This window comes from Paramormyrops kingsleyae, chromosome 6 (genome assembly GCF_048594095.1).
Source record: "Paramormyrops kingsleyae isolate MSU_618 chromosome 6, PKINGS_0.4, whole genome shotgun sequence".
NCBI classification, from domain to species: Eukaryota; Metazoa; Chordata; class Actinopteri; order Osteoglossiformes; family Mormyridae; genus Paramormyrops; species Paramormyrops kingsleyae.
This window is the reverse complement of record NC_132802.1, coordinates 11,820,316-11,843,096: the sequence shown is the minus strand read 5'-3', so window position 1 is coordinate 11,843,096 and position 22,781 is coordinate 11,820,316. Positions and strand designations below refer to the sequence as shown.

The window sequence follows — 22,781 nt, the reverse complement described above, 5'->3', positions numbered from 1 at the left end:
CGGATCTCGGGTTGGGCCAGCCAGTATAGGACCTCGTCTACCAAGCCGAGGTACTCTTCCTCGGCTAGGGGGGATCCTTTCTTGCGGAGATCTGTCATTCTGTCAGCTTCGGGATGGAACGCGAGCACGGAAGCAAGCGAATGAAGCCAGAAGGTCCAGTGCAGGGTTTATTGTAGGTAAAAGGACAGGTGCAGACAACGACGGACCATACAACGATGACAGATCTGGGGAATACAGACTGAGACTCGGACTAAATACACAAGACTAGGTAACAGAACGAGCTACAGGTGGGAACAATTAGGGCGAAACAGGAGGTAATGAGGTGGGCGTGGCACACATCGGGAGCGGACGGAGCGGGGCGTGACAATATGATTACGATTCTCCAAATTGATTGTACAGCAAACATTGGGAAAGCCCAATTATAAATGCTAACGATGGAAGTAGAGCACACACATATTAGCCAGATGAGGTATCTGTATAAAATTGACTGCTTTCTCAGCCATTTTTATCAGTATATAGTCAGTATATATAGTCAAGTATCGATTGGCTGAGTCTTCTCCAGAACAAAATTGTCCAGTAATTTATGTGCATTATTATAGTCTATATACAGGCGACATGTGCATTATTATAGTCTATATACAGGCGACATGTGCATTATTATAGTCTATATACAGGCGACATGTGCATTATTATAGTCTATATACAGGCGACATGTGCATTATTATAGTCTATATACAGGCGACATGTGCATTATTATAGTCTATATACAGGCGACATGTGCATTATTATAGTCTATATACAGGCGACATGTGCATTATTATAGTCTATATACAGGCGACATGTGCATTATTATAGTCTATATACAGGCGACATGTGCATTATTATAGTCTATATACAGGCGACATGTGCATTATTATAGTCTATATACAGGCGACATGTGCATTATTATAGTCTATATACAGGCGACATGTGCATTATTATTTCCAGGTTGTTTGTATAGTGTACTTTTTATTCTGTACTGTTGGTATAGTTCTTATTCTATTTTTCATTTTTGCTGCTCTTATCTTGTACTGTCCACTTTCTGCTGTAACGATGCAAATTTCCCAGTCGTTGGACTAATAAAACATTATCTTATCTTATGAACTCCTCACCATATCACATACCGCAAGCCTGGCAACCCTGTGGAGAAACCTCGTTTTCACCACTTGAACTCCTGACCTTCCTCCGTCGATCTTTACCTACAGTTCAGGACCGTAGTTGAGGATAGGAATTGGCAAACCTTAAGCCTCATTTGACTGCTTTTTCACCACCACCAAGCTAAGCCAAGCCTGAAATGGTCACACGACACCATCTTGTGGTGAAAGGTGGGAGGGGTCAAGGGCAAGCCCGGAGAGGCACCAAGCTTGGGCAGCTGGGGACCAGGTGAATCAGGCCTTGACAAATGGACCCAAGCTTTGGAAGAACATTTTCCAATTCCTAACTACCAGAATTAGACTTGATTGAATTATTGACTGAATGAATCATGCAATATAAGTGACATTAAACCAATATTATAATGCTGATGTAAGACTTTTTTAAAATAACCTTAAGACCTGATCATGATGTGACAGAATATCTATAGTGATCAGGTGTGTTGTTAAGTTTATCCTTAAGATTCTTGATAAAAATGAATATGATGAACAGATTAAACTGAATTTCACTGTTAGAAGGATATTGTTGACTACAGTTGAAATTGTTCAAACAAGCCTAATTCAAAATTCAAGCTAATGTAAAGCAGCATGTACAGCTGCCATTCGAGGATTGTAGCTGCTAACCCCTAAAAATAACACTCCAAAAAACAGCAAGTGTTCCACTTGTTCCTACTCTTTGAATTACAATGAAAAGTACTTTTGCCTGTTTTGATGGACTTCAGAACACCATTTGTTGACAGATTTATTTAAAAAAAACTTTTTTTCTTTACAAAAACACTCCAACAAAAGAAGCTTCAATGAAAACACTGACAAATGCAAAAACAAAAATGTACAAAAACATAAAGCGCTGATACTATAGCCTGTACAAAGTGGCGTTAGCAAGATACAAATATAGTGGTTTGAAGAAATTGTGGACATTTCTGTATGAACAATATAATAAGCAGCCATATATTAAAAAAACAGGTTCTTCCTAAAAGCCCCATATGGCAGTTGTGCAGGCCACGAAAGGCCATTATGACCATCCCCTTGCACCCTTAGGTCGAGGAAAATCTGTTGCGACTGATCTCCAAGTATCTCTGCAGTCTAGCTCGATCGTCCTGCCGGAGGCCCCAATTATAGACACTAACGTTTTTGCTTCTGCAGTGCATGTCATCCATTTCAGATGTAGCAGGAGGTAGCCTGGCTTCCTGGATCCCGGCTCCTCCCAGCAATGCAGTTACAGTCACACTGTGGTTGGCAGGCCTGGGAACTAGGTTACCACAACCAGACCTTTCCTTTTGGTCCTGAATGTTGAAGCTCCAAGTGTTGGGACTCACACCGGTGCCACAGATCAAGCCAGAAAAGTCGTGCTGTGAACCAGCACGAGGAGATATCGAGGTAGGAGTGGCCCTGTCTGACCATGGTGATGCCGAGTGTGCAAAGTTTTGGTTGAGATCGGCGTCGGTGCCTAGGGGTGTGCCCATGCTGCCGTCCACTTCCTGTCGTAAACTGCCGGGAAATGCTGAGTCTTTACGCTGACAGACGGCCTCCTTCAGAACCAGAAACCGATTAGGTGGGCCAGTTTCTGGAGCCTCCAGGTGAGGGTTGGGCAGTTGAAAATGGTTCATTTGGGATGGTGGATGCATGAGCTCGGTCTTTTCGTCAGGAATTGGGCCAGCGAGTCGTTCAGTACCCAAGGAGAGCTCTTCTGATTCTAAAGGTATGCCCTCCATGACATTTCTCCCACCATCTGCAACATGTGAAGACAATGAAAATGAAATGATGCTTTATTTGCCAAATGCACAAGTGGGACTATGGGAACACTGCTGCTTCTTTTCGCATATCCCATCTTCTCTCCTTCCAAGACATACACACATATGCAGTTTAGAGTTAAGTTTCAGGTCCGAGCACAGGGTCAGCAATCTATCTGGCACCCCTAGAATATTTCAGGAGGTTAAGGGTCCTTACTCAAGGGCTTAACAGCAATCTGATTATTCTGCTCAGGATGGGATTTGAACCACCAACCTTCCGATCATAGGCACAGAACCTGCACTAGCCTGCAGAACCACACCCTGCCCCAAACAGTGGATTTGAGAAATGGAAAAAACAAGCCAGAAAACATCAAATAGCCCAAAGCTGCATATGGCTGAAACCTGATGTGAGATAAGTTACATTGCAAGGCATATATAGAATGACTTTAAATTAATAATAATAATAATAATAATAATAATAATGATGATGATCAATGTAAACAAAAGAAAAAGCATAACACTTAAGTTTAAAAAATATGCGAGATGGAAATCCCCCTATTACAAACCTGCGCACGGAGTTAGAGTATTGCAGTCTACATCGGAATCTATTAGCCAAGGCAAGCAGTCCATGAAGTCACTCATGCTGGCGATCATTATGCCGTTGTCAGAATAGTGGGGAGACAGATCCAGCCGTCTTTCTGCTAAGGGAAAATACCAGAAGAATAACTTGATACACGTTTAAAAAGTAGTAATTATACATCTTTTTTATACTATATAGCTATATATTTACATGCAGGGAGACCCCAACACTTTTCAGGGCCCTAAGCAAAATTTGATTAATCTAGCTGTCATCTGTCATGTTCATCCCTATTCTGAGACTCCAATCACATGGAGGGGGCCCCCTGGTGGTGGTCACACGCGTCTTAAAAAAAGTCACAATCTACATTAATAGGTGTCCTTAACACCGGTGAGTTTGTACTCAGTTGGTGTGCATGTTTCAGCTTAACACAAATGTGCAAGGTGTGCTCGGTACCCGTGAGGAAGATGGTGTGTCGGTATTGCGTGTGCTGGGCCTGCAGTCTGATCAGGCACTCGAGGTCGGGGGCATGTCGGCCCGCGGTGTCGCACTCGTGGTATGGGAGGAACTCCACCACGTGCCTCTTCTGGTAGGTGGACAGCAGGCTCAGCAGCTCCAAAGCATTGCGATTCACCCTGATGAGAGAGCAGAGAAGAGGCCCAGAAAGACCGGGAAAAAATTGCATGATTCAGCAAAAGCGGTCATATCCGGTATTTCTGAAATATCAGTAAAGAAAGTAAAAATCCATAACAAAAGGTATTAACACTATCAAAAATTTACAATGAACTGAGAACAAAAACAAAAGCATTGTGCAATGTCAGTTCCTTCTTACGAAGCAACACACTTTAGTAGTCTTTCTGCTTGTTCCACTACTTAACTCGCAATATCTTGTGTTCTGTTGAATATCAATCGTTGCAGCATTTTAAAATAACAGAAGAGTCCTTGCTTAACAACATCCTGTTTAACAACCATGTGCGCTTATGATCAGCTCTCCAGCCAGTCAGTATTGTACACTGTACGAGAACTTTGGCCATGGAAAAGGCAGCGCAGTGTCTCAGCGTCAAGCATCTCATCTCACATCGCCCTCTCAGTCCGTCACAGTCCGTCGCCACAGTCGGTCGGTATTCACTACACTAGCGTTTGCAATCTCCAAGACTACATAAAAAGCCATGGATGGTTTCAGCGGTTTTGCAGGAGATTTAACTTGCACAATCGGTGTGTCGGCGGAGAGGCCGCAAGCGCAGATGTAGACGCAGTGGAAAATTTACTTGACTGATTTCATGAAATCGAGAAAGGTGGCTACCGTCCGAATACCTGTATTTACAGCATGCAAACCTAATGTAATTATTTAATCTATTCTGCTTATATAAACATTTATGAATATAATAAAAATGTTATAAATAGTACAAAGGTGACATTAAATCAATAACTAAAGATGGCCGACACAAATTCACTAGTAGTGCAGTATGCTTGAAATATCGGAAGGGGGGCAGCTCCTCGTTTATCGACCCATTTGCTTATTGTCCAAGTCCAGGGGTGGGCAACCTGATCCATGGAGGGCTGGTGTAGGTGTGGGCTTCTGGGATGGCCTCTCAATCAGCCAATAATAAAGCAGAGGTTCTCAACAAGATTCCCGGGGACCCACTGTTACTGGCTGACAGAGAGGTCATCCCAAAAACCTGCTCCCACAGCGGCTCTCCATGGATCAGGTTCACCCCCCCCCCCCTCCCGACCTAGTAGGAAAGGAACTTGTTCATTAAGTCAGGTGTGTCTGTACTATAATCATTAGTGTATGTGTATAAAAGGATTAAAATGTAAGAAATGCACTGTATTAAATTGTACGATATGTTCGGTATATGTGCATGTTCCATGTGATTCACACTGACCTGGCCAGCTCCTTCAGCTTCTTCTGGGTTTTACAGTGGATCTTCCAGCACCACTTAGTGTCTGTAGAAGACCTCCCCTCCAAAAACTTCATGAAACACTCCAGCCTATCTGCACAAAGTAAAAATAGGTAAGCATATTGGCTGGAGGAATGTATAAAAACTGGCCCAGAACTCTTTGGATTCAACATATTTCTCCCTTCAGAAATGTCACATTTACACAATTTTTCAGGAAAAAAAGATTTTTTTCTTACTCTTTTTGACAACCTATGCCTTATTTCCTTCAAAAAAACAAGTATCCACTGAAATGTAATGACTTTCCCAAGTTTCAACTAAATATATTGGCCAACCTTTCCTCCCTCTCTCTCTCATTGAAAAATATATAAATTACATACAGGCCACAGCTGAACCGCTGACCTTCAGGATGCTCTTTGCATCTGCCATGTTATTTGCATTCAACTCACTGTGGCCAATGAAGTCGGGATTGAGGACGAACTCATCCGACACGATAAAACCCCCAGAGACAAACAGCTCGTTGTAGGTACGGTTTTTCACATCTTCCAGACTGTCCACTCCAGCAAAGCTCACAGAAGGAAGTTCCTTCAGACACAGCAATGCAGGGATCTGGAAAAACAGGAAGCAGAAATAAATGCAGTAAGATGGAAATACAATCACTGCGCATTTAATGGTGATGGCACGACTGGGGTAATGGTGAGGATGCTACCGTGTGTATATGAGCCGCAATGTCTTTGTTCTGGATGATGATAAGCAGCTTGTCCTGCACATCCTTCCTCTCCAGAAAGTCTTGAGGTTTACACTCTGCATTCCCAAGTTGGATCAAATAACTCTGCAGTACCCAGAAAGAAACCACATCATTACATCTGACTGTTAAGTGTAAAGCAAGGTCACCTTACATTTCAGCTGCTAGGCATCACTAGAGCTAGCTAACTCAATACACATATAACACCACAAATCAAGGCAAGCATCCAGCTTACGCTAATTCAAACAATACCCAGAAATTGCCAATGTTTTCCTCTAAAATTATTCTACCCTTAAACAAACATTCTTACCCCAGTAATCACTGACCCAGTAAAGATGGAAGTGATGGATTGTTACCTTGATTTCACTGCACACATTGCTCTCCTCTAAGGAATGCACGTAGAACTTCACTGTGTTCTTCTGAACGTCTCTTATGATCTCCATCAGGCTGCTAAAGAACTCAGGCCTCATCTGGCTGATCACACTGTTGATGGAGCTGGAACAGGGTGTGACTCCTAGGCCAAGAGTGGCGTTGGCCATTGAGGTGTGGCTTGCACCACCCGTGACAGAAGGAGAACCACAAATGGTCTGCATTACCCGGGGCTGTGGATACACTTGCTTGTTGATGGCTTGTTGAGGCAAGGTGTTATGAAGTTGGCTCTCCTGAAGAGGGCGCTCTTGCCTAGATGTAAGAGTAGTATCGTGGGAGAGGACAGGTGGAGGAGTGGGGATGTGTCTAGAAAGGATCAGGTCATGGACTGAAGATCGGGGTGGGGTAGAAATTGATGCCTTGCCCCCAAGAGCAGACAGACATATCAGATTTCGCATTCTCTCCCGTAGTGTACTGACGTAGCCGTCTATGGGAACAGGCTGTGTATAGTGTGTTACGTATTCAGAAAAAACTGTTGCAGATTGCCAATGATGATTCTGTGGATTCCAGGCTTGCATCTTAAAGCTGTATTGTACATGCTCTCCCTTCAAAATGTCCTGCATCTCTCCATAAAAGCTGCTAATCTCTTCACTGAGAATACAGTCTACCCCACTGGAGCACTGGTTGAAGGCACCACCTAAATCTTCTGGCATCTCATCCTCTATTCTTTCAAGGTTCCCACTGTTTACATCCTTCAGCTGCTCAGCAGGGATACAGTCTTTTAGCTTGAGGTCCTCATTTCTGCTGGTGTCACTGCTGATGACCGGATGATCAGTCTCCATGTTAGAAGGGTCCTCCAGCTCAGTATCATGACTGGCCTCTGGAGCAGCGTCACGAGACACACTGAAGAAATCCGTAAAGCGTGGATCATAGGGGTCATCATCCTCTCTGGCAGAGTATTTGCATGGTTTAATACCTACATTAGAGGGAAGAAATATTTTTTCTGTGTTGGTATCAAATCCCAAATTGTTATAAAATTTACAACTTGCAGCGGTCTTGCATTTTGATTAAGAAAAATCTAATCTCTGTTGCCATAGACAGAATCTATCTACAGACTATAAACCATGAGCTTAGCTTTCACTTTCTCAGACAGAACCCATGTATCCCCATTGTTTGTTGATCCTACAGTACCTGTGATTGGAATGAGCCTCCAGGGCCCCACAAACTCCTCATTCTGGTCAGGACCAGGCTGTATCTCACTGCTAGAGCAGGGGCTGAAAGCATCAATGCTGCTCACGCTATCACAAGCTTCTTCCTGAACAAGAAACCAACAATCCCATCACAGATGGAAAAAATCGTTTCTTTCCCACACAATTTTGAGGTGCATGTGCACAAAATTACTTTTCAAAACTCTCACATTAATCTCACGCTCATGTTAAACATTTAGGTGATGAACTTTAGTTAAGAAAACCATAATTTGCAGTGCATATTCTTCTGGTGGTCACATGTGCTACTAGGTTAAACAGAAGGACATTAAACCCTACATGAACCTCTACGCTGATCTAATCCAAGCACTGACTCACCTCTAGGCTGTTGATTCTTCCTCTATCTTTCTGGTCAGGTGCTGCAGTTTGTATTCGTGGGTCAATGTTGTAGCAATCAGGCAAGCTAATCTTTTGGACGGTACTGTATACATCCACCTCGGCTGGCTCCAGAACCTCTCTGCTCTCCTCCAGACTGGCTTGGGATTCATGTTTGTGACCCTCCTGGCCAGGAACCAAAGCTTTCTGCAGGGTGCCCAGCAGCATCTCTAACAGCGTCTGGGTGCTGGTGGCAGAACTACTGTGGTCCTGCCGCTGCCTCAGATCTGTATCGCAAATCCCTGTGAGGTTCAAGGCCGCCAAGAGAGACTCAGGGTTCTCGCTCTCTGCATCTTGGAGTGAAACAAGAACATGTGTCAGTCACACAGACACCTTTTTATAACCCCTCACTCCATCTCTGCTCGTATTTGTTTCCCTGCGTGTTCGGAGGTCTCTCACCTCCACTGCCTTTTCTGGATTCACCCAAGCGCAGATACTTCTTCACAAGTCCTGCAACCTCATTGTCCGCTTTCCTTTTCCGGTTGCCCTTGTCCTCCCCCTGGTTTCTCCTCTGCAGCCGAATCAGCTTCAACAATTCCGCTACCTTGCCTGGGTCATTCTCCCCCAAAGAGACCGGAGCTTCTTGGCATTTCCCATCAATGGATTTGCCCTCCACACCCTTCAAGTCTGACACGGGATTACAAGCCGCCGGGCACCACAGGGACTCAACCATCTCTTTGGCGACTGCCACAGCCAGTTGATAGACCTTGGGGCAGTAAAGGTAGGAATGAAGGTTGCCCTGAAAGTTGTGTTTCTGTTTGCGACCAAAGTTAACTTCATTCTGCTCGTCGTAGCTGTGCTTGTACTTGGGCAGCCAGTAGCGCCGGTGTGTACGGTTGAAACACCCGAGCAAGTAGGCCCGAGCCTGACGTTCTACTTCTGACCCAAGGTCCGCCTGCGGCCTGGACCGCAGACGTAACAGAGCATAGTGCAAAGCAGGAAGGAAATTCTTCAACATGGGCATGAGGTCTTGGGATTCACACCTCATGGATTCATTGGGTGCAGGCCGCTTGGATGCTGTGGGTGGTGGAAGGAGACACACTGTTCAGAAAGAGCATAATATGTACCAGCTTCAAGTGGACAGCCGATGTTTGCTACTCCGATTCATGCTCTCAGCTGCAGCACAACACTGATGTGCAAGAACCCAGCTTCGTAAATGGATAAAAACAGAAATCTATGCTAATTATAGCAACAAGCAATGCAACCAGTAAATCATATTGCAAGCTCGACCATTCCAGGCTGTGACAAACCTCCACTTTAGCAGGGGCTTTTTCAGGGAAAGCATTTCTTTGATGATAAATGACTGCAGCACTCACAGAGGTTCTTCACTCCTCTTGGCTCCCGGAACACGAAGAGCGCATGAAGGGACCACACCCAGCTACTTCCTACATCTGCAAAACATGAGTCGACATGGGGGGGGTGGGTCTCAAAAGAAGCAATGAGGAAAGGCCGGGATACTTATTAGCCAGCAACCCGTTGACCAACCTACCGAAGGAGCTGACCATCTGAGCCGACGACAGTAGGAAAAGGAAACCTTTGTCGACCAATGGTTGAACCAGCACCTGTGTAGTAAGCAATCAAGCTTCATCATACACACTACAGAATTCCATGCAATACTGTCTTTGCATCATTACAGTTTATTTTTTTCTGTTATTTATTGTTACCATCTATCATTATTAAAATGTCTTTTTACTTTATAAATTTGTGTCTTGAACTACTGTACACCTGCAATTTCCTTTGGGATTAATAAATATCTATCTATCTAAACACAGAACAGACACCGAAGAGGTAAATCTAATGCTTTCCGTGAATTTCTATTAGCAAGATTCATCATGCTCACCAATCTCCCTTTTTCCAACATCATTAATAGGCTGGAAAATCCATTCTCCTGTTTGCTGCTCTCCTCCAACAAAAACAGATTACAGTGCAGCCCATCCTGTGTATCTGCAATAAAATCACCACCCAGGTCTGGTCAAGGTTGGTCCCATTCTCATCGAAATCTGCAATATGTATTTTATAAAACGACTCACATTCGCCAGTCTGCCTGTAGGCCTCCCAGGAAAACACAGCAGCTGGGATAGTCTTCTTTACATCCTCTAGTCTCATCGCCGTACCTATTTCAAGTTTTTCTGGGCTGCAAAATAATCCCATAACCAGCTAAATCAGAAAATACTAAAATTAAATTTTCCATATAACTTGAAACAGCAAGCAGGGGCGATTCTATGATTTTTTTGAAGGTGGGTCATAAGAGCCACAATTCATACAAAGGGGCCAACCTTATCATTAGCCAATTAGGTTTTGAATCGGTAAGTGACAGAAGAGCGGGCACACCGATAGCCAATCACCTTTCAACTCAAGCCAGTCCCCCTTTGGCCCCACCCCAGTATGAACCCCCAAGTGCCACCCTCATCGACCCAGACAATGAGGTCAGCTGACTTGCAGCTAACATGCTTCACCCCTTTTAGGCTGAAATCACATCACACAGTTCAGTACAATAACAAATGCCATATAAATCTAAGCAAAGGAAAAAAAATAGTTCAAGGTCAAATCACTATAAAGCAAAAGAAAACGCATCACTCCTGTGATCATTCTAAGACATGCAGAGCATCAAGCCCTGTTAAATACGGGGCTTACACAGCCACCAGCCAGTCAGAGTGTCCATGCTGACCCCTGATTGTCATGTGCCTACAATGGGCACAGAAGTGTTGGAACTGGACCTGGAACTAGAAATGGAAGAAGGTTGCTTGGTCCAATAAATCCCATTTTCTGTTGCATTATGTGGACGGCCAGCTACATGTCAGGCAACTGTGGGATGCGTGCAACCAAGTCCATTCCATGGCTACAAAGGCTCCGATGCAGCAGGGCTCCTATGCAGCAGGGCTCCTATGCACTGGGTGTCGTGACAAATTGCTTCCATGATCATCAGAATGATCTGCCATTCGTGCCACATTTAGCGCCACATCAATGAATCGCGGCTGCCCAATATGCTGTTGACAGTTTGTAGATCTTCTCTCTTTAGACACCTCTCAGTAGGTTCTCACCACAGTTGACCCACTTAACAATTTGGCTCTTGTTAAAGTCATTGTTTATCTCTGCCCATTTCTTCTCTGCTCAACATGTCGACTCAGATACCAAATGTTACCTTACTGTCCAAAATACCCCAGACCTTGACACGCACCATGTTTACGAACATCAACATTATTCACTTCACAAAATGGTGGTCATGTGCGGGCATTTTTAATATTTTTTTAAATATATAAGAACTGACTGTTCACTTGCTTAATATATAACCCTTGACAGGTGCCGTTGTAATAAGACAATCAATAACATTTCCTTCACCAGTTGATGTTGTGCGTACTCACAGCTTGAGTGGGAGGAAGAAGTGGGTGGAGGAGCGGATGGAGGCATGGTACAGCACCCTTCCCTGGTTCAGCAGCTGCCCACTCCACACAGTGTAGCCTCTGATTCCTGGCATTTGCAAAAACAGACAGTATCACTGACGTATTCCAGTAGAATTCAGCAATAATATGCACAGCATATCTTTGGAGTACTGCACTGAACTGGGCACCCACTCTCTTTATAGCATCTAAATCCAAATCCCTTGGTCACATCACTTGACACCTGATAAGTGCAAGTGAGTGGAAAACCTGTGTGCAAAATCCCACAGCAACAGCAATGAAGCAGTGACAGACAGAGAACAATTCCCTTCAGGATTAATGAAGTGTCGGTCTGTCTGTTTTCACATACAACCGACATGAAATTGCCTCAATATAGGTATAAAAAAAGACCAATGAAAGTGACAAATAAAATGGGAGTATCTAAATCAGGACACACCTTTACTTCCTTCAGGGCCTCCGCTGTTTAACCTGAAATTAAATACAAAATAAAAACATGAGGTCAATGGAAAGACCCTGGCGTATAGCTGGACGAGGTGAAGAACAGCCAGGAATCTGTACAATACCTGAGGGGGGGCGCAGGCTTTGGGGCTGGCAGGGCTGTGTTACCCTGGTAAATGAAGGATACTATGGCAAACGGGCACACCTGCCTGGGTCTCGTCCGGATCTCATCAAACTGGTACTCATAGAAGTATTGCTGTGGAGACCAGGGAGCACAACGGAATGCTGAGTCTCCCTCCATTGCAAATATTTATTATTTATTTGTTTACCTACTCTTATACTGACTGCGGTTTGTCTTGCACTGCATCATCGTTTGTCAAATCTTAAAACACCCTACCTTGCAAGCGAAGCATAAGAATTTCAGTGTTCCTTGGAAAAACATTTGACTATAAAACTTCGAAAACAGAGCATATTACAGCATCATTAGTGCCCCCAAGTATTATAATAATAAAAAATTTAAAGCTGTCTTGATTATTCCATTAAACTCGATTACTAAAAAGCATCAATTAAAATTTTCCTTCTTGATTACTGGGAAATATTGCAGAAGGGAGACTATGCATAGCGAATGAGGGTCTAAATAAAGAGCGAATGAGGGTCTAAATAAAGAGCGAATGAGGGTCTAAATAAAGAGCGAATGAGGGTCTAAATAAAGAGCGAATGAGGGTCTAAATAAAGAGCAAATGAGGGTCTAAATAAAGAGCGAATGAGGGTCTAAATAAAGAGCGAACGCATCAGTTCAGTGGAAGCTCTTCACTTTAAAAGTCAACAAAAATGCAGTCACCTGTCACTGTTGCAAAGTATAACTATCACCACAGAACGACTGCAACGCAAATACCTTTTAAAATAAGACATGCGGGTTTGATGGATTCACTCAATAACGTGAGGCTAGCCATAGATATGGGCCATTATCCTCTCGGAGTAGCCTCGCCTCTTTGTCACCATGTGCGCTTAAATTATTTAGCTTAATTTACTTTCTACAATTCCTGTCAAAATAATCACTGCTAAAACAAAGGTTAGCCCCATCACTTAGCCATAGCATCTTGCATAATATGGTACATAATAAGCATCATTTTTTGTATTATGTGTTCCAGGGCTGGACAATATTGTGAAAAGTGCAATATTTGAAGTTTTTGCGATATTTAAGAATTGAAAATTAACTATATTTACAGCCAACAATGACCAACAAAGTCTGAAACTGCTGTAACCTTTAGGGGCACTTATATTATCCGTTCATTTTTTTTTTGGCTAGGGTGAGTACACTCTTTATTTCCAAGACTGCACACCATGCCTGTGTGGACCTTAAAGTCCCCAGATAAGTTACACAACATATTCGTCTGTACCTGAGTGAGCTCAAATGCTCTGTAGGACAAGCAGGATGTCACTTTGTAGGAATTCTTTGACACGTGGCAGTCAAAGTTGGGCGTGGGATCGTAGATATTTTTGGACACAGAGACTGTCTTCACTTTTCCCTGTGGGGGCAACAACCAGAATGTTACTGCAAACAAGTACAGGTAGTATTCACATCTGGCATTTATTAACTATTTACATACTGATCAAAGGTCTAACAACAGATCCTCCTCCATAGTGATTTTTAATAGATCTACATGAAAACACCAGCATTATAATAGTAAAATCATAATGGTCAAAATGTCTATTAACTTGGACCAAATAGTGTTGAAGTGCTTAAAAAATGGCCTACTTAAAATAATAAGCATTGTAGAAGTATTTATTTAGCAGATACTTTTGTCCTAAGCAATGAGTGCAGAGTCAGGCAGAGTCCTTGGGGCCATTTGGGTTAAGGGCACAAGGACAGAACGGTGACATCACACTGCCAACCATAGGATTTGACCCAGCAACCTTCCTAACCCACAAATGCCTGTTATATTTGCAAGTATTGCTAAATTAAAAGTAGTCCAACTAACCTCTTTTCTGGGCTTACCTCAATGGAAACACCAGAGTATAAAATGTTGAACACTGGAATATTTACCTACATAGCAAAGCTAGTTAGAGGTGTCTTTGTAAACTACTAACGCAAAATTTCGGACAGTAACCGAGGATCCTACTCAATTCTTCTTGAAGTGGAAACAAAGAGAACAAGAGGAAGACGATTCATAAACAGTGTAATGCGGAACATTTTTCTCAAATGTTGTCATTGGCTATGAATGTACATTGCTTTACCAATCACAGAATATGGCTGAACATCCAGGCTGATTACAGTCTCTGGCCTGGATTGTTCTTGTTATCAAGAAAGAACAAAACCTTCACTGATAGACATGCTTTGTTGTAGGTTCAGCAATGGATCTTATACAGTAACTAAACATCTGAAATATAAATCCCCAGCCCACATTCAAGTTTCACTGTTGAGGACGGTTTACCTTGAGTACTTTAAAAATAATAATCTCCCCAGTTGCACCAACATCGAAAGGATTGATTTGCAGCAGATCTGAATATCTGGACAGGTAAACACCTACAAAGTAAATATTACCACTTATTTTAGTAACGACACATAAGCAACTGAGATAGAGAGTTACATGTACAACAGATATTAAATGCCAAACGTTAACCAACTTCGCAGGAAACCCAGATTTCTGGATTTTAAACTACACTCACAGTGCTTTATGCCCTACAACAAGCAGACAGATGCGCACACACCTTTCGCTGGGTCTCCCAGGGTGGTGCTGCGCGTGTGTCCCACTGACAGGCCTTTCTCACACACCTCCTGAAGCTAAAAGCATCAAAGCACCACAGAATGGTTAGAGCTACACAAAGTACCAAGACGGCTGTGAACCGTCTTGTCATTTCTTAGTTAGTATTAACGCAACTAGCGCCAATCTCTCTCTCCAGTGGTCTCACCTTATAGCAGTCTGAGAGCAGGAAGCTGTAGGATTCCAAAAGCTCACTGTCTGTCCGGCCATTCTGCTTCAACTCCTTCCTCTTCTCCACAAACTGCCATTTTGGAAACATTCATGATATACCAATAAGCGACAGAACAATCACCATGAGTCATGCTAATTAGCTCTGAAAATAGCTCAAATCACAAGTCTTTGCAAAAGCAAAGCCATGCCATTTCTCATTGTCTTAATTAACATGCAAACATGCATCGATTCAAGCAATTGCACAACTGCTGCCAAATGCTGGGAAGGGATGGGAGCTCCTTACATTGTTTACCAGCAGATCACTGTGGACAAGCTGAGCCTTAGCATAGACAAAGGTGCCAGCAGAAGAGGACTGCAGGTAAGAGCAGGAAAGAATCTTTAGGATATCCTCAAACTCCCTCGAGTCCAGGGACAGGTACTGGAACAATGCTGCAGAAAGAGGTGGACAGGCCGTGTTAGTTATGCAAATATGATTAGTATTAATTCCAGATTATGGTTATTTCCTGGTTACACTGCATCTATAGTTCTGTAATCAACTAATCCTGCCTTGGAGTTAAGATCACCGATGTAAAACGTAAATTGTTGCTCTCAGTTATGTAAGACAATTGCAGTATTTGGTGCTCTTTGAGTGATTTTGTGTAGGAACCAATTTAACAACGAGAGGCATAGTGTCTGCAACTTCTTTAAGCTATATCTTGCTTTCCAAATGTCTGCTGTATAGATGCATGAACCACAAGGACAAAAAAAAATACTTATCAGAGCAAGTTGCTCCAAACCACATCCTGTGGACTAGGCCTACATTCAACACAGCACTATAGTCAACTAGGCAACTTTTTAATAGCTGGGTTTTAAATATAATCATTACAAAAAAAATCAAACAAAGAACACATAAAGCTAGAAGAACACATAAGGTTACGTTTCTAGTGATCTTACTAAACCACAGGCAGGAAACCAATCTGTTAAGGGAGGAACACAGCTGTTAAGCTTATATGCAAACTACACCATGAAAGTCAACCTTCTCAGCAGTCCATGGGCCGGTACCACAAAGTGAGATTTGTTGGTTAGCTGGAGAACTTGTCAAATGCAAGGTACCCCGATTTAAATGGACTTTGTCTTTATTCACTTACATTCAGCTCAGACTACCTTAAATCCATCAAGTTATCGTTCTAACCCAAAAATCTAGCTTTGTGATAGAGGCTCCACGTCTGAACTGGGTAGTGTTCATTTTGTTGAATTAGTCACACAACAGGTATTAAATATCAAAATGAAAATGACTATTTAATGGCCACAGAATGGCCATCTGAAGCACATGAAATGTTCTGTTTGCAAGCCTTCCCACGAGCAATTGGCTACAAAGCTACAGCAGATCGTTTGGTATGATAACACTTTTTCAGGACCTTCTTAAACAAGACGTTCTTGATAAAATCAGTGTTTTCTTTTTTAAAAAGTGCACAATAAACAAGATGAGCAAAAATGGCAATTTATATTAGGACATACATTTAAATTAACACTGATCGAAAAAATCCAGACTTGACTCATTATTGAGTGTCATTCTAAGATAAAGTTCCAAACAGAGGTTAGCCAGTGTCTAAATAAAGTTATGCAATTTGTAACCCAAGCCACATCTGCTGATTTAAGGACCTTCTTAAAGAAGGTATTTTCCAAAGAAATGGGCTCCTTGTGCTGTGGTGAATTTGAACACCAATCAACAATCCAGTGTCAGGTTTATTAGTGTTTTGGGGTGGTCTGAAAACAGTATAGGCTGGATGATGTAGTGAAACTTTTAAACGAAAACTGATGATTGATACTTGACTTGTACATTTTACAGATGTAAACATGGAGGCCAAACAATGATGCAAGTGAGCAATACAGGCACATAGCCACATAGTAAAATGATGGGTTTGGGACCGCCAAATTTTTCTTTGGTACTGGTCAGGGCACGTTGCTAGGTAATAAAATTACGATTGTGAAAGCCCTCGAAATTTGCATCACCTCCCACTGCATAAAAATCTACAGAGGTAGACCTATTGGTAGGGTTGCTGGACCCCCACAAAATATATTTCTAGCTATTTCTGGAAAAATATGTATATATGCTGATCACAGTACAAATCAACATTATACACTTCCTTCTGAAGCAGCAAAAAGATTCCCTTGAAGTTACTCTTGTAGTGTTTGTGGAATGTGTTTGCAGTAGGCATGATTGTCAATTTTCTGTGCTCAGCATTTAGATTAACACAAATTTCGGCCATGTAAATGAGGTAAATTATTCAAGTTTCAGTTAAGATTTTCAGACCACAATTTTACTGACTTTTACAATTTAAGACAATTTCATTGTGGCATTTGTCTCAATTGACATAGTCAGTAATTCATATTATATATAGTATGACTGAGCTAAAAGGTCCTTATGGTTCAAATTGTATGCCTGTCCTAAACATCAGAAACAGCTATCCATTCTATTGGTTCAAGTCTTCTTGTAATCATTCTGATTCTATCGAATCAGACCATCTGATATCAGGCCGAGTCAATACTGTGATTCACAGCATGCCATTAATAGGCTCATGACTCAGTTCCAGCATCATTTTTGTATCTGAGTAGGTTTTCATTATGTAACAGCTGTAGAAACACAGTTTCCACATGTCTCAAGTAAAACCCCTATAGACTAACACACAGCAGTACCACATGTGTGCATGACCTCCAGTACCCCAAAGGCTTCCCTTGGTTTCCATCTCCACAGTTATAAGTCAGCAGCACACCATGCAGATGACCATCACCGTGAAGACATCCTTAGCCAAGGAAAGTCCACCTTGAAAATATGATGGGGGATGTTTCATCCCCCGTGAAGGTACAGAAGTATGTACCATTAAGTTCTTATGTGGCGATCCACATAATGAAATAATTATAGACTGTAGCCAGCAACCCAGAAGTAGTTACTGGTTTAAGTACCTATGTGGGACTTTTCTCCCACTACAGGTTCAAAGTCTTAATAATCTGGCTTTCTTATGAATCCTGCATTCAATGTCATGTCTTTCTAAACAAGGTCCTTTGCAGTTAACATTGGTTAACTGCATGATTTAAAATAAAAAAAAAAAAAAGAGAGCAAGCATGATCTGTGCTCCCACCATTTTCAGGCACTGTACCTTGTTGCCTTGGAAAAATGGCAAATGTAAAATAAAGGGGGGAGGCATTGTTTCAATCATCTGTAACCTCTTTAAAAAATCTTGAGGTTTCTTTATGAAATTCATAGTTTTCATTGCATTCGAAGTCTTCATGTAGTTCAGTGAAATAAAGGCGCCCAAACTGCGATCCCCATCACGTGGTTTTCTCTCTCCTTGGGCTGCCCGCCGAATCTCAGCTTATAAAACTTACCTAAAACACTCAGTTTCATTTGCACGGTGCACCATAGAATAAGACATCGGCGCTCACGTTCATAAATTACCCTCTGCTGTTGGCTCAGCCAGTTAAGAAAATGAAATGCTTAGCCGGGCAAAAAATATAAATCTGCCTCTTGCATGCAGGAAATAATACGGGGGAAATAACAGCCCGTTTAGCAGCAGTGTGCGGTCACAACCTTTTTTCTCTTTGTTCTTCCTCGGAATGTGGAAATTTCGGCGCGGCGCCTCTTCTGCAGGATTCACAAACATCTTCTGGTAACCTCTGCTGGGATCCAGCTCCAGCTCCCAGAGTGCACGCCCTTCTGCGACATCTGCACGGGATAACGGCGCCTCGTACGCGGTCTCCTCGCCATCTTTGTTGCGCGTAACGGCAGCGCTGGCTGCGAGCGACAGGTCTGAAATGCCGGGACTCTCCACGGAGCCGCCCACGGCAGTGGTCCTGTAGTTTCCTTCGCCGTCTATTCCGTCCATTCCAAGTTTACTGGTCGATATGTGCGCGGCCGAATATACATGTCAGACTCGGGAGGACGACGTGAGCGTGGCCTCGCTATTACCAAGACGGCAGTCTGCCTTCACCCTACCTCCGCCATTCAATCTCTGACGCGTTCGCCCTTCGTACTACCGCATTAGGAACAAGCGCCCCCTATATGCTATGGGATGTTAATGCAAACTGCTTTAATACGTTTCTTTTTCCCGTGTTGGCCGCAGCTTTTGGAACGTCATTAAGAGTGCAGTGGTGATCAATCATGAAAAATTACCTACAAATCATGTAATTAAAACCAATAAAACTTAATTAATAAAATTCTTAACTATATCCGTGTTTCTTTGAACAAGTGTGAGTTTTAAGCGAGGCAAATTGGATATTAGTTACTCACTGATATCTACCAATCGATAGACGATACAGTGTATTTAATATTACGCCACTGGCGGCATTAGCTACATCTCAACATGCATCCCGAGGCAGAGGTGTATCAGGAGGTAAGCAGGCTTTGACAATTTAGGAAAAAACGAAGAGGCCCCATCTTTTATTTCACTGCACTGTATCAACAACGTTTTAGTCAGACCTTGCTAAACATATTTTCAATCATCACTCATATACCTATAAGTTATATAAAACATACATATATGGATAATGTTATAATTAGTTTGAAGTACGTTAACTTTTGTTTGTTTGAAGTACGTTGTTAATTTTGCTTGGTAAATATTACATCCAAAGAAAGTATTTATGTGGGCCTGCTCTTCAACCTTTTGTTTTGGAAACATTTTGAAATCTTACCGCTGTTTAAAAAAAGCCGTAAACCCTTCGTTTCTCTGAGATTACAGGGGAAGTTTCTTAATGTTATTCTGTCACCTACATTTACTGTCTGTTCTTTGATGTAAGTTTCCCTGTACGTGTCACCCTTAGTTTAAGCAGTTTGATATTTAATGAGTTTTAATACCCATTTAGCGAAGTTTGAGTCGCTATCAAAAGCTTATTTAGAAACAGATTCCTGTGCGATTTGACGTCTGCGCATGTGCGGGAGAGGGAACCCGACAACAAAGATGTACTCTTAAACATTACCACGAAAGTAATGTTAGATGATCTCAACATTATCCTTGTGGTAAAACGAGGTCTAAATGACATTTACCGACTCTCTCAAACAACACACACTCTAAAGAGTTCTGTTGCTAAGACAACTAAATTCAAAGATGGAAGGGGAGAGGATGAGAAACATTCGGCGGGACTAACTATTTATTCGAGGTGGAATTTCGTTTTATTCAATACGCAAAACCTTAAGGCTGTGCAATAATATGCATTTGCAGTCTAAGTTTTCGTTCTAATTTTCGTGCAGCCACTAGATGGCACTGTTTTCTTTGTAATGAATTTCCTGTGCCATAAAGTGCTTCTCCGCTGGTCCAGGGCAGGGTTACAGTGAGCCTGGATCCCGTCCCAGAAAGCACAGCGCGCAAGGTGGGGGAAACACAGGGCATCCATGCCATGAAAACATAAATATCTGAACCTGAGCAAAAACTATAAATACCCCCTGACTTCCTATCTAATATTACATACAGGTATTCAAGCAGAAATGTTAGTGGTGGGGGGGGAAATAGGAAGGAGACATGACAGTACATGGAAACAGGGAAGATGGACACTTAGGTAAATTAGCAAACAAAAACATCCAGGATCTCCTTCCTGTTTAAATAACATAAGGAATGTTGTACTAGCTGAAGTCAAAATAAGCAACATGATTGAAGTTTACCAGAATTTCAAAAACAGATTAATCAAACGAGGATAGTGATTTAGAATTAGATCTAGTCCTCTTGGCCTTCGCATAATGGGACATTTACAAGCAGCCATGGATGCCGGTTAATCGTCCAACTGGCACAGCATGGCTACCCCCCTCTTGATCCAGTGCTGTGGACTCTTGCTGGTGGGCAGCGTCATGGAGATGACAAAGTTGGTGGAATGTCCCGTGGTGGACAAGGTCCCCTTGCGCTCACTGGTTTTATATAGAGGACACACATAGAGGCTTTGTGCCTGCACACTGGACTTTTTCTCTGCTGGATAAAGAGGCATGCATGATAAAGACATGTAAGACATGTATATGGAAATCAAGCCTAACTATTTATGAAATACACAGACACCGCTAACAAAATGCCATAGGTCATCCATTCAACTGTGATTGAGTGGAGCCTGGTATTCAAAACCTTGAGGGGGAAGCCTAAAATTAACTGATTATTATAATTACTGACACATTATGATACTTTGCTAGTTTTAGACAGACATGGCCAAAACCTAACTGGATCAGTTTAGATCAGAACAGCTAATATATATTTTTGAACTCTAAAGGGCTTTGGCCTTAGTTAGGGGTGGGCAATCTTATCCACAAAGGGCAGGTGTGTATGCAGGTTTTTGGGATAACCTTTACATCAGCTGTTCAAACCGAGGTGTGAGGACTCATCAGTCAATCAGTCCTCTAATTAGTAATCTAATTCAGAAGTTGCAGTGAAAACCCACATACACAGCGGCCCTTTTTGGATAAGACTGATCACCCCTGGCCTAAGCTTTCAAGTAGTGTAATTGAAGTACATACCTGAAGTTCATTTACATGTATTTCTTTAGCAGATGCTTATTTCCAAAGTGACAGACAAGTGAGGAAAGCTTGGGGTCAGACCATGCCCCTCAAGTGGCTGCAGTTAAAAATCTTGCTCAAGGGCCCAGTGGTGATATGATTGCTTTGCTGGCCAAGGAATTGACCCCATGAACTTGCACACGCAGGCACTGATCCCAAACCCACAGAGCTGTACACAGCACAATCCTTATATTTTACACTGTAAAATTATACTGTGATTTATGTATAACACTTGAAGGCCATGGGTTTGCAAAACATCTGGAATTAAAGTTTAGTTGATCCAGAGAGACTCCCAAGAATCAAAAGGCACAAGATGGAATACATCCCTAATATGACACTGCAAAATCACATACTGACATTCAATCATATGGTTAGCCACTATGCCCAGTTTAGTCTGGCCAGTCACTCTAACCTGTTTATTTGTACTGTGTCCTCATCTGACATAATATTTGACATTATCTGATTGAATTATTTTGTTAAATCCGTTAAAATAATATGAGCAGGAAGATATTTTTATATTTTTAGTCACTGTCTACTTTGAAAGTTTACTACTAAAATAGCAAAGACAACATACGGTTATTTGTGCAGAACACTTCACACGGATGTGATTTAAAGTATTTTACGGAGATCAAATAATATTATACAGTAATAATGACAGGTGAAATCAACCCAGAAGGTTCCCCGTTGGCTATGGGGATCGAACCAGCAACTTTCGCATTATAAGGAGACACCATAAACCACTGTACCACCATGCCACTAGTAAGCACTTGTAACATTTACGTAACTTATGCATTTAGTCTGTCTGCAATTCATTGCCAAGTCAACTCCCTGGCTGTGTTTATGGCCACTGTATTGCCTTTTTTAAGGATTACATCTTTGTATTTTTCATACAGCTCCATCAGCATCGTTTATTCTGCGGCGGAAAGAAACACCGCTCTCATTTTGCAGGCTTTCCGACTCATTTGGTCGATCTATCGTTCATCCATTTATTTGGGCTTCTTAAATATCGCGGGTGTGCGCACTAAGTGAGACTATGCAAGTCTGTCTTGAATGAACCTTGATTAATTAAAATTGAACTGCGTTCGTGGAACGACGTGAGGCTAAGTTTACAAATGGAGGTAGGTTGAGTCTGACTTTTTCGGGAAAGTCTGCCTTTTTTTTTTTAGCTACTTTCATGGAATACCCCCCTGGAATCATGGTTTAGATCTAAACCAACAAAATAAGCAATCAAGCAATTAAGAACACCAAATACCTGATACAAGAGGAAGCAAAAATACGGACAGCTGGGAGGAAGCAAAAATATGGAGTATCTGGGGGTCTCACGAGGACTGGGTTGAGAAGCACCGTTTTATGTT

General features: G+C 42.2%; 2 protein-coding genes across 3 annotated transcripts in view; both read right to left on the bottom strand.

Moving 5' to 3' along the window:
* Positions 1-1,919: 1,919 nt before the first annotated feature.
* Positions 1,920-18,953, bottom strand: LOC111855685 (protein TASOR-like). Of its 2 annotated transcripts, none has more exons than XM_023834915.2 (23): positions 18,490-18,953; positions 15,205-15,350; positions 14,899-14,991; positions 14,698-14,770; positions 14,421-14,512; positions 13,386-13,514; positions 12,111-12,241; positions 11,984-12,015; positions 11,512-11,617; positions 10,180-10,283; positions 9,990-10,093; positions 9,639-9,711; positions 9,466-9,540; positions 8,549-9,166; positions 8,093-8,442; positions 7,701-7,824; positions 6,497-7,485; positions 6,105-6,227; positions 5,845-6,004; positions 5,384-5,492; positions 3,954-4,132; positions 3,487-3,618; positions 1,920-2,919 (listed from the first exon to the last, which is right to left on the bottom strand). In XM_023834915.2, exons 1-23 carry the CDS (start codon positions 18,782-18,784, stop codon positions 2,225-2,227), a joined length of 4,932 nt encoding a protein of 1,643 aa, XP_023690683.1. In that variant the 5' UTR covers positions 18,785-18,953; the 3' UTR covers positions 1,920-2,224. The 2 variants fall into 2 exon arrangements, with proteins under 2 accessions (XP_023690683.1, XP_023690682.1); XM_023834914.2 differs by having other exon boundaries at positions 3,487-3,621; positions 18,490-18,951.
* A 476-nt stretch (positions 18,954-19,429) lies between these two features.
* The window catches only part of dnah12 (dynein, axonemal, heavy chain 12), a 42,239-nt gene continuing 38,887 nt past the window's right edge, over positions 19,430-22,781 (bottom strand). The window contains exon 70 of the mRNA XM_072713655.1: positions 19,430-20,851. Coding sequence (XP_072569756.1) covers positions 20,661-20,851 — 191 coding nt within the window. The 3' untranslated portion in view covers positions 19,430-20,660. The remainder of the gene's footprint in view (positions 20,852-22,781) is intronic.